At 33.1% G+C, this 12,994-nt stretch overlaps 1 protein-coding gene across 1 annotated transcript; it reads right to left on the reverse strand.

Annotated features, from left to right (window-relative positions):
* Positions 1-3,677: 3,677 nt before the first annotated feature.
* Positions 3,678-9,923, reverse strand: LOC113558424. The gene is given in 10 exon segments (XM_026963881.1): positions 3,678-3,867; positions 3,930-4,373; positions 4,376-4,444; positions 4,509-4,613; positions 4,671-4,847; positions 4,908-5,040; positions 5,115-5,425; positions 5,487-5,597; positions 5,677-7,935; positions 8,309-9,923. Coding segments are annotated over 9 exon segments (1,890 nt in total). The 5' UTR covers positions 6,164-7,935; positions 8,309-9,923; the 3' UTR covers positions 3,678-3,814.
* Between the last annotated feature and the right edge of the window lie 3,071 nt (positions 9,924-12,994).

The following is a 12,994-nucleotide window of genomic DNA, read 5'->3' on the forward strand; positions in this document are numbered from 1 at the left end:
TCTTTTAATTTGGTTCCAGGACCAGCTAATCTATAACATAAATATATAATTTAGTTGAGATTTTAATAATATATTACAATGACTTACCTGTAGCCTGGTAAATTTAATTCCACGGGTAAATGATTTATAACAGAGTTAATAAGACCGGACCCCTTATTATTGTTCCGCTTACGAACGTGAGACATCGTGTGACGCTCTCACTAACATAGCATCTGTATTTATAGTGAAAAATTTTTCTTTTTAAAAATGCGCTTTATCGAGCAAGAGAAAAAACTTCGAATTTATAACATTGATACCCCAGATACTATACAGTTGAGACACGGCGAGCTTTTCCCAAATACGATAAGGTCGTTAGTAGTCGGGAGCTTGGGATGTGGTAAAATCAATCTTATATTTTTTCTACTAGTCGATGAAAACGGTTTACGATTTGAAAACGTTTATATATACTCTAAAACGCTTGAACAACCAAAATATAAACTATTAAAACGTATTATTGATAGTATTGACGGTATCAATATTTTTACTTTTTCGAGAATGACAAAGTAATTCCACCTAAAAAAGTCTTATCAAATTCAATTTTTATCTTGGATGATGTTATCGGGGAACAGCAACAAGTAATAAGAGAATATTTCTCTCGAGGTGGTCATAATAAAATAGATATATTTTATCTGGCTCAGAGTTATTCTAAAGTACCTAAACAGTTGATACGTGATAATGCAAATTTAAAAGTATTGTTCAAACAAGATGAAACCAATTTAAGACACGTGTATAACGAGCACTGTTCTGGGGATATGTCATATATGCAATTTAAACAGTTTTGTGTAACATGTTGGAACCGCGATAGGTTTACATTTGTCGTTATTTGTAAAGATAGCGATCGTGATAACGGACGTTATCGTTTTGGGTTTGATACTTATGTAGTTATATAACACGTTACAAATAATAAAAATGTGTCATTCAAAACGTAGTCATGACAGAATCAACTACTGTTTTAGATGAGCTAGTTAAAGCTAAGGAAAGTATCAAACGTAAATATATTGCATTAAAAACCGGGTCAGATAATGTTCAACAATTAATGACACAGACATTAAAACCAATTATCGATCCTTTAACTAAAATATCAAATAAACCCGGATTATCGTTGATCAAAGAAAATAATAACGATAAATCGAAAAACTCATTTGCTAACGACTATCAACAAGAAATTGAAAATTGGCTTCAGTCTACAGACTTGGATAAAATCTATGGTCCGAAAAAACTTCCAAACGGCTATATTATCTTGGGTGATAAAGAAGTAAAATTCATTGAAAACACTATACTTATTGATGGTACTGTTTACCCATCAACATCAGGTCTTACACAGTTATTATTTTTGAAAAATCCACTTGTTTATACTGACAACGATTTAGCTATATATAAATCTATATTAATTCAAACATCGGTACATTTAACTACAAACGGAAAAAAAATAAAAAAGGGTAGCTCTAAATATTCTACAGTTATCAGGAAATTATTTCCCTCGGGTGGCGGGCTGTCCATGAAATTACAGAAAAATAACCTAGTATATTGGGATAATCCAAACGAGTTGGTCGATCGATTACGTTTACTTCTTGCGTCAACATCAGCCGGTAATACAGGTGTCTCTAACGAAATAATTTCGATTTTCGAAGAATTACGTGAGGCTGGATTAATAAAACGAATTCCAAATGTCTAAACAGGAAATCGCCAACGAACTTCACAAGCCAGCAAGGAAAAATTTCACTAGGCGTAGAGTTATCGTTTATGGAAAAAATGATTTATGGCAAGCTGACTTGGTTGAAATGATACCATATTCAAAGAAAAATGGTGGATTTAAGTACATTTTATGTATTATTGACTGTTTTACAAAACTTTCTTGGGCAATACCATTAAAGACAAAATCGGGTAAAGAAGTTACTAGTGCGATGGCTACAATATTACTTGTTCGTTCACCAAAACTTTTACAACTCGATAACGGAAAAGAATTTTATAACACTACTTTTGACGCTTTAATGACCAAGTATAACATACACAAATATTCAACTTTCAGTATTCTAAAAGCGAGTATAGTAGAAAGATTCAACCGTACTCTGAAACAAAAAATGTATAGAGAGTTCACTGCACGTGATTCACACGAATGGGTTTCAATTTTACCAAAGTTGCTTGACGAATACAATAATTCACGACATAGGACTATAGGAATGACACCAGTACAGGCAGATTCCGACCCCGCATCAGTGGTAATAAAACAGTGTAAAATTAATAATGTAAAAATTAAATTCAAAGTCGGCGATAACGTTCGTATCAGTACACAAAAAGGCGTGTTTACAAAAGGTTATCTACCAAACTGGTCTACGGAAATATTCAAAGTTATCAAATTAAATAATACATTACCCGTTACTTATCAATTACAAGATTATATGGGTAAACCTATATCCGGATGTTTTTACTCTGAAGAAATATACAAGACCAATTTCCCAAACGAATATTTAATCGAAAAAATTATACGTTGGAAGGGAAAACAAATATATGTCAAGTGGTTAGGATTTGATAATACACATAATAGTTGGATAAATGCATGTGATGTTAAGAAATAGTGTCAGTCGTACTTTAGCTATGAACGTGTTTGGTAGTTCTCAATCGAGTGATACTAAAAACATTGTAACAAATATCGAGCAGTCTTTCAAAACATATACACATAAATTTGATCAAATCGAGCATTTACTTGAAGAAAATTATAAATCCATTCATGTGCAGGAAGAACAAATAAAAACGATACAACTATCGTCTATAGAAGTTGCAGAGCACGTGAAAAGTATTGGAGTTTTGATAAACTATATGTGTATTGAATTGAGAAAAATATTACCTGACATAATAAGTTCTATTGAATCTCATTATAAAGACAAGTCATAATGTGTTCGGCCATCATAGACATTCAATGCGTTCTTGGAGTAAAAAATAAATATTTTATTAAAGAAATGTCTATAATCGACACAGAAACATGGGCAACTCAACATTGGATTTTTAAAAATTCAAAAACTATGCAGGACAACAAGAGTCGAAAAACTAACAAGTGGTTGGAGCATAATTATCATCAACTATCTCTGGAATATGGCGATGTCGAGTACGAGGAACTCGGGAGGATATTGAATTCGTTGAAATTCGAGTGCATTTACGTGAAGGGTGAGCAGAAAAAACAACTTCTTATGAACTATATTCCACACATTGCACTCATTAACATCGAAGACTTGGGCTACCCTCGATTGGATCAAATTTGTAACGATGAAACTCTACCTTGTTGTATTTTTCATATGGAATTTAATCCAAAACAATGTACATTCTATAAAGTATTTGCTATAAGAAAATGGTATATAAATAATTCGTAAAAAAAAAAAAAAGAGATTGTATATATTATATTTAATAAACATAATAATATTATACGTTAACATTGCTTTTTTATTTATATTTTAATTAAATACAATGATTCCTATCTGAAACATTTATATAGGAAAAAAAGTGTACAATAAATAAATATAAATGTATATATATATATATATATATATAGGTAACTATATGGCTTTTGCATTAATCAATCTTAATAATTTATCAATTACATGCTTACATTCATATAATACAACGTAAATATAAATTATTATAGTAATATATACAGTGCTATTTACAAATTGAATATATATATAATATTTTTAAAAACAGTGGTAGGATTATTTAGTACTGTACTGAAGAAGCTCTCTCATAAAACTTTTTTCAAAATCTAACCATCTACGTCCTTCACCATCTACCTCAAAATCAAGTTCTGACCACTCCTCAGCTTCTCCAGGTTCGTCTTCCCTATAAAAATTAAAAGGTAAAATAATTTGAAAAGTATATAGTTTTAATAACTTATTCTATACTGTAATGTCCATGAGCTAAGGTATGTATTTTATCAATCAATACCACTCGCTTGTCGTCATAATTGTTGTATGTTAACTTTTTTGTTTTTATTGTCATGAGCTGGTGTTTGAACGATCTGATTGATATATTATCTTTATATGCCTCCACTCTACCTTCATCAAACAAACACCTTCTATGTTCCTCCAACGTCATATGGTTTTTAACCACATACTGTCTTACTCCCTTAGCCTTGATATTTTCTCCATCAACTTTATCCTTATCGTCCTTATCTCTCACCGCATTCTCTTCTCCTGCATTTTTGTTGTACGCGTATGATTTTGCACGTAGTGCGCAAAACTCGGTCATCGTATGTCCTTTTACCTCGTCTGAGAAAAAGCCTGGCACCTTTTTCCTAGCTGTAGTGTAGCACGGGTGGATAGGAGGTAAGTCCGCCGTATCCAGTCATCCATCAAGTTGGAGTTGTCAAGTAAGTCTTTATAAAAATCATCGGTTTTAATAAAGTATATCAATGAATCTGTAATATTGATATTAAATTATTATATTATGTAGATGCATGAGGATAGTTTAAATATATTTACCTGTGTCAGTATACATAACCTTGATATTATCAGTATAATGTTTTTTCATAACATTATAATGATAATCGTACATCATCGTCTTGGAGATGTCAAGTACAGCAAATCCTATATATAATAAATGTATTAATAATGTATATTATAAAAATTAAAAAGTCTATTTACCAATATAGATAGGTTTATCAAATTTTATTATTTTGTTTTCCAGTGCGACAGCGTTCAGGTTTTCACTATACCTAGTCGTATGCTTAAATGTCGTTTTATTAATAAGTCTTTGTAATCGTCTCTCACACGACACTAACTCCATCTTCATTTCTTTCCTTTTCAATTGCATAGTCTTCCCTAGAAAAAAAAAAAAAACTGATAGTAAAATAGTAAAATTAAGTAAATAAAGTGACATACCAAATACTGCGTTGTTCATTAATTTGAAAAAGTCCTTCTCAAAGTCATTCTTTGCCTTCTTTCTCATTTCAGTGTTTAAGTTAATGTAATCTGCTAACCATGCAGACTGACTGAACTCTAAAACTCTATGTACCTAAAAAAAAAAAAAAAAAAAAAATACTTATATATATAAATATGAATAAAAGCTTTTAAAATAAAAATATTTACTTTATCAACTATCAACCCATTTTCAATTGCCTGCTGCAGGTTCCTATAATGAATAATATAATTCCTCTTCTGCTGAAACGTTGCCATCAATTTTTTTACCTTCGAACCTGGTGGTATACCGTTTTGTGGTAGGAAAGGTAGATCGTTATGATGATCGTGTAAGTGTTGTGGGTATGAGATATCGACTTCGTATACTCGTCCTTTATCTGACGTTGGTGACATCTTGCTCAGTCCGTTCAGGTTGGATTCAACCCAGTTGAAGTTACCGTATGGCATGTACTGACTCATAGCCCAACCATAGAGATTATTACCTATAAAGTTTAAATTTTAGGATTGAAAATAAAATAAAATAAAAAATATAAATATAATTACAGTCTTGATATATCAACCAAGATTTATCCTTAGTCTTGTCATAGTCTGGGGTCTTTATATTATTCGCCTTCGCGTACCTCATGCTTGCCTGTACTAATCCACCACGAATACCTATAAAAATATATATATAAGATTATATATATATATATATATATTATATATATTTTAAAAATAATTTTGATATACTAACCATCCTCAAACATCAATAACATGTCATAATCAGTCAACAGCTGCAACTTTTGACCTGTAAATTTCATCATTGCGTCAAAGCTCAGCCCAGGTGCGGTAAAGTAGTAAGCGGCATCAAGGTTATACGTTTTCATACAGACATCGCGAAAATTCTCAAAGACGTCTGCCAACAACAAAACGTCGATTTTCAAATACAAATCACTGTACTCGCCCAACGTCTTACAACCGAAGTGGTCCCAGACCGCCTTCGCGTGATCATATTCCTCTTCCTTTATTCCCGACTCATTTAACGTGCTATAAAATTCTTTCTTCCTAGGTAGTCTTACTTCATCTAACCGCTTCCATCCATCCGTGTACTCGTACGGGTAAATCCCCTTCCGAGTCACGAGTGACATATCGACTTCATCGAAAACTTTAGCGGTCTCTCTGAAGTTCTCTAGACCCGGTGTCACAAGATTTTTGGCTAGAGTTGACAGTCCTGATGCCATAAACCGAAAAGTGTCTATGAAGCGGATTGAAAATTTATTTGACACGTATTTAGAGAATGATATGTATTTTTCCTCACTGTTCGATATTACTCTAATGGCTTAGGTGTCATGACTAAGTTCTTTGACTATCAGGTGCGCGTCGTAGTTCGATAAGTTGTGGAAGTAGCACGGTACAAAAATTGGTGTTTGAAGTTTTTGATTACATGTGTTACATATAGCTTGACGATATTTTCCTGAGAGATGGCAATGGTCGGCTGTCTTACGATGCTGTATTTCTGTGGGTGATGTGAACTTGATTCGACAGAGGTTGCACTGTGTAGCTGCTTCGTGAGTCTGAACGTCACTCATAGTCATGTTTATCGAAATATTCGTCTTCAATAATTTTTCTATGTTTAATTCTATTTCAGATACTGTTTTAACAAAATGTCTCGCCACATCCTGTCGACTCTCACTTCCTCGGTATAATATTGGTTCTGTTGATATGTTATGTTTCGCTAATAGCTCTACCGGTACGTTATTGCTCGCCTTCACCATGAGCCCATAACTCATCGCTTCATGTCTATGTATTATCTCTGTGTTTTTCCCCTTCGCTTCGTCAGTCTTCATCAGTATAGTCTCGAAATCTGCATATATTACTATGGGATGTCTCTGAGTGTTTCTCCATGCTTCAAACTGTAGACAATCACCCTCTTTCGGCATCAAAGGTAATATAGGCTTTTGTACACCACAAATCAGCTTATGCTGTTGCAGTCCCGCCTGTCCACCCAACTTGAATTTCAAACTTTGACTATCGAATGACGTGAAACATCTCTTACAGAACACAACTCTCTCTGTATGTCTAGTTTTCTGCGCGCGAATGAGTCGGGAAAAATTCGATATATACACATAATGAGAGCTTTCTTCATCCGTCACCAATAGTAGATCGAAGTGGTCAGCCTTCTCATCGTCAACAATACGTAGCGGGTACACTTCATACGTCATACATTTGCGTAGTGGCTGAAATTTTTTATCCAACCCATAAACATTTACGGATACGTTGACGTTATTTTTTTCAAATTTTACAATATCAGATATAGGGGTCGGGAACGTGATATTACTAAAATTGTATTTAGCTTCATGTTGAGTATAATTTTCTCCAACTCGACATACGGCCTGCCCTGTCACATGCCTCGCTAGTATCACCCACTTAAAACATTGTTGTTCATTGTTTTAAGGGTTAATTGTACCCCGTTTTCTATCTATATACGCTGGTAACGCTATGTATGATGATCCACCCATCGGAGTATATCTATATATGGTTACCAATAACCCGTCTATAGAATCTAATGTGAACCCACTTCCACGCGATTTATATGTCTCTTGTTCATCCAACAACTTAACAATCGCCTTTTCTATAATTTCTGAAATATTGCTGTCTATAAATATTTCCACTGCTATTGTTTTAAACGCTCTATTTTCCGATGAATTTAATATATTTGGTCTGCTGTAAGTTGCCTCTAGTTTTAGATTGAATTTAATAGCATGTTTTTGTACGCTGACTTTAATCAAATTTTTAAGCTCAGACTTGAGTGAGCGGAGAAACTCAGAATAAATCGTTATATTATTTATATTTTTCGCGTAGTACCAAACGATTTTACAGTTGGCGGACGATGAAATCTCAACGAATTCGTTGGATTGTACTAAGCTCATGCGTGCCTTCTTTGCCTTAGCAGCTGACGTGGTGTTGGCGGTGGATACACGTTTACCGTTAACGTTCGTAGTTGTATAAGAATCTTAAATATAAATAAATCCTTATAAATAAATCTAATGAAAAACTAATTTCCCTATATTATTATACCTATGATATATGTATATTATATATATATATTAAAAGAAATATCGTATAAAATCGTGTTGAAAAAAAATAATTTAAAAAAATAAACCTATCAAACGATCTGACAGCCAGTGCAATGCCGGAATACTCCAACTATTACCCTATAGGATGCGACGAGTGAAATGATCGATACAATGCCGGAATACTCCAACTATTATACCATTGATCGCTTCACAGACCACTTGATAAGTTTAAAATTAAACTTATGATTTATAAGAATTTTTTAAATAAATTAAACATGCGATTTATACGAATTTTTAAAATAGACTAACCTGTATTAACTTCATATTCGTCCATAGCTGTCATACAAATATCATCATCGGATAGAGATATGTCAGTTGATGTACTCGAACAACTGGGAGGTGTATCGGGGACAAAAATTTGAGGTGCAATCTGAATACTCCCCTGAGGTGTATTGACTGCAGGTGGTGCATACTGTATAACGCTCGGTCTATCAATCGGTTGAGCGAGGTATGATAGTATTTCGTGGGAAGATTCTGATATCATTGTATGATATTCAATAATAGGTATTTACTTAATTATTATTGTTTGTAAGCGATTAGGGTATTTTTTAGTATATATATATATATATATATTGGTTATTAATGCGTGTTATTCACTAATAGGTATGATAGTATTTCGTGGGAAGATTCTGATATCGTTGTATGTTATTCAATAATAGGTATTGTTGAATGTAAACAACACACCATATAGTATGTAGATTATAAGTAAAATTATTCACACTGTAGTTCGGCAGACGCTGAATAGGCATTTTGTATAACTAGCATATTCTCTCTATGTAGTAGTCTGTAGGACAATTAGTCGTTGTTTTATATTACGCCTCGGAGCACTATAGTTATTCGTTTCAATTATACATATTATTATATTATTACATATATCCGATCTTATTATTATTTACCTTTAGCTTCTGTATATCTGGTGTACTTTAACAGGTTATGGGCCCAGTAGTACGGTAATTATAATAGAGTCGTGTATGTTTGATACTATAATTATTGATTTACGAATCGCGTGTTTGTGTACAGACAGTGTACAGCAATAATAATTCGTGAAGTATAGTGCAGTGCAGTGTTAGTGCATCGATCGTGTGAAGCGCAGAAACTGTGTTTGTTATTATTACATTTATAGTGTACAGACAGTGTACAGATAATTCGTTATTATGGAAAACGAATCTATAAAAATAAATAAACTAACAGGTAATGAAAATTGGGAAACATGGAAATTCCAAATAAAAGTCATAATGACTGCAGCCGATATATTTGATGTTGTGACCGGAAATTCGAAAAAACCTGTTCTTAACAAATCAAGTTCAGAAACTAAAGAAGATGCAAGAAAAAGGTATGGTGTAGATTATTCAATATATAAAAAAGCGGACAACAAGGCTCAAAAGTATATAGTCACGTCAGTGGATGAACAACCACTGCAGTACATAATGAATTGTGACACGGCTAAGGAAATGTGGGACAAGTTGCTTAGTGTATATGAACAAAAGTCGGACTCGAGTGTAACATTGATTCAACAAAAGTTCTACAGCTATGTTAAAGACCCAGATGACAATATGGCGATTCATATTTCGAAATTGGAGAGTCTTAGTAGAAAATTAAAGCAGTTAGGTGAATAAACATCCGACTCAATGCTTATGACTAAGATACTAATGACTTTGCCAGAAAATTACAAACATTTCTACAGTGCATGGGATTCGATACCAAATGTGGACAAAACATTGTCAAATTTGTCATCTAGACTCATGGTAGAGGAAACAAGGCAAACTCAAGGTTATGATACTCAGAGAGATACTGCAAGTAGTAGTGCATTTTCGGCAAAGAAATCCTATGGAACAAATAAAGAAAAACATACGAAAATTGGCAATTCTGAAAGTCAATGGAACAATGATAAAAAACCAGGCAAGTGTAATCATTGTAAAAAACCAGGGCATTGGAAACGTGAATGCCGGATTTTCTTAAAAGAACAAAAAGAAAAAAATAAGAGCAACTCAGGAAATGCGTTGGTTGGTGTACAATCAAAGGACATCGAAATCAACGAGTCGGAAAAATGGTATGTGGATTCAGGCGCTAGCGATCATATGACCAGCAGAAGAGAATGGTTCAGTAACTATGAGTCATTTGAAGTGCAGTTACCAGTACGTATCGGTGATGGTAAACATATTATGGCTATTGGTAAAGGTAATATAAATGTACAAGCGAGAATCGGCGATAAATGGGTTGACAGTCATTTGTCAAACGTTTTACATGTACCTGATCTGAAGGTAAATTTGTTTTCGTGTGGGGCATGTCTTGATAAAGGCATAAAAATGATGACAGACAGTGACGGATGTATATTTAAAAAAAACAATCGTATAGTTGCTATTGGAGTTCGTGAGAATAAAATGTTTTCAATGGTTCTGAGAACAAAACCATTATTACAACCGGCTGATCAAGCAAATGTTGCAGTTAAAAATCTCACGTTACTACAGTGGCATGAAATATTAAGTCATCAGAATGTTCAATATGTTCGGAACTACTTGAAATATAAGCGGATTCCATTCATAGAAACGAAAAACAAATTTTTCTGTGAAGCTTGCATTTATGGTAAACAACACAGAGAGCCATTCACATTAAGTAAAACTAAAACTACAAAGCCAGGTCAGTTAATTCACAGTGATGTATGTGGCCCCATGGAGGAAAACTCACTTAGAGGTAAACGGTATTTTGTTATATTCAAGGATGATTTTTCTAACTATACGTATGTGTATTTTATGAGCCAAAAATCAGAAGTTAAAAATAAATTTGAATTATTTTTGAATACAGTCAAAAATCAGTTAAATATTTCAGTAATTACTTTAAGAAGTGATTGTGGTCTGGAATATAAAAATACTGAAGTAAAAGCCTTATTGGATAAATTAGGAATAAAACATGAGACGAGTGTACCATACACGCCCCAGCAAAATGGCAAGGCGGAAAGATCAATGCGAACAATTGTAGAAGCGGCCAGAACTATGTTATATAGCAAAAATTTATCTAAGACACTTTGGGCAGAAGCAGTGAATACAGTCGTGTATACAATAAATTGTACAGGTAACACAGGTCAAGAAGGAAAAACACCTTATGAATTATGGTTCAATAAAACACCCGATATAAAGCATCTGAAAATGTTTGGTACCGAAGTATATGCACATATACCAAAAGAAAAACGAAGAAAATGGGATCAAAAGGGTAGAAAAGGTATATTCGTTGGATACTCAGAAGAAACCAAAGGATATCGTATATGCTTTGATGGAAGAGAAATTTCAATAAGCAGAGATGTAATATTCAAAGAGTCAACAAGTCCATCTACAGCTACACAAGTACAAATCATAAATAAAGAAGAAGAGGAAGAAATAAATTTGGAAGGAGAAGCTGGAGATGAGGAAGACAACAACGACGACGAAGAAAAGTTGGATGATGATGAACAGATAACAATAGGAGTTGAAGAGCAAACAAGAATGACACTCAGAGACAGAGGAAAACTCAATAAACCTATCAGGTATAGAGATGCGTTATTTTCAGCATGTAATGATCCAGTTACATTCGAAGACGCTATGACAGGTGACAATTCAGATAATTGGAAGGCAGCAATGAACGATGAAATGTTGTCATTGAATAAGAATGAAACATGGACACTTGTGGTCTTGCCTCAAAATAAAAAACCTATCAATAATGGTTGGATATACAAGACTAAATACAAGGCGAACGGAGATGTCGATCGGTACAAAGCAAGGTTAGTGATAAAGGGATGTGCGCAAGTTCATGGAATAGATTTTCAAGAAACATTCAGCCCAGTAGTGAAATATGATTCTATTTGAGTAATACTTGCGATAGCAGCAGCCAGAAAATTAGTACTCAGACAATTTGACATTAAAACAGCATTCTTATATGGAGATCTTGATGAAGACATTTATATGAAACAGCCAAAAGGTTACGAAGATGGAACACATTTAGTATGCAAACTTCAACGGAGCCTATATGGGTTGAAACAGGCGTCCAGGTGCTGGAACAAAAAGTTTAAAAATATGCTGATGGACTTTGACCTAAAAGAAACAAAAGCAGATCCTTGTGTATTCGTAAGTAATAAAAACTTAATCTATAGTATATAGTTTTAAACCAAATAGACTACGTCAATATTACATTGCAAACTAAAAACTAAACCATAGATGTAGCTATTAAAATGTTGAATGGTTTAATAAAATCAGTTCAAGAAATAAGGAAAAATGGTTTTCAAAAATGTCTGTGTGAAGCAAAAGATATGGCCAAGTCCTTGAATATTTCATCAGAATTTACCAACAAACGTGAACTTATAACTGAACGTTATAAAAGATAGAGAAAATAAAAGTTATGAATCTACAGAAAATAAATTTAGAGCTCAATGCTTTGAAGCATTAGATTCTATACTATCGAGTTTATGTTGGAGGTTTGAAAAAATGTCACAAATTGCATGTGATTTTAATTTCTTGTCTGGTAACTTACTATAAACTATGAAGTCTGAAAAAATAAAACTCTGGGTTAATGATTTGGTGTTGAAGTATGATCAAGATTTAAATACTGCAGAATTTTATTCTGAAATTGAAAATTTCAAATATCAGGCTCCATTATCAATGGCAACATTTGAGAATGCAACTCAGTTAGATATTCTAAAGCATATTCATCGATACTCTTTAAAAGATTTATATCCGAATTTAGAGGTAGCACTACGGATATTTTTAACAATTCCTGTCACTGCAGCTACTTGTGAAAAATAAATAGCCCATAAAATCATGGTCATAAATATAAATTAATATTTAAAATAAGTTACCATTTTAATATAATTTTTAAACTGTTAAAGCTCTACTATATTTTCTCTTTTCCTGTAACAAAAAACAAAATATTTAAATTTTAGTTACTCTTTCTACCACAATTAGTTGACAC

The sequence above is a fragment of the Rhopalosiphum maidis genome, chromosome 3, assembly GCF_003676215.2.
Source record: "Rhopalosiphum maidis isolate BTI-1 chromosome 3, ASM367621v3, whole genome shotgun sequence".
Taxonomy (NCBI): domain Eukaryota; kingdom Metazoa; phylum Arthropoda; class Insecta; order Hemiptera; family Aphididae; genus Rhopalosiphum; species Rhopalosiphum maidis.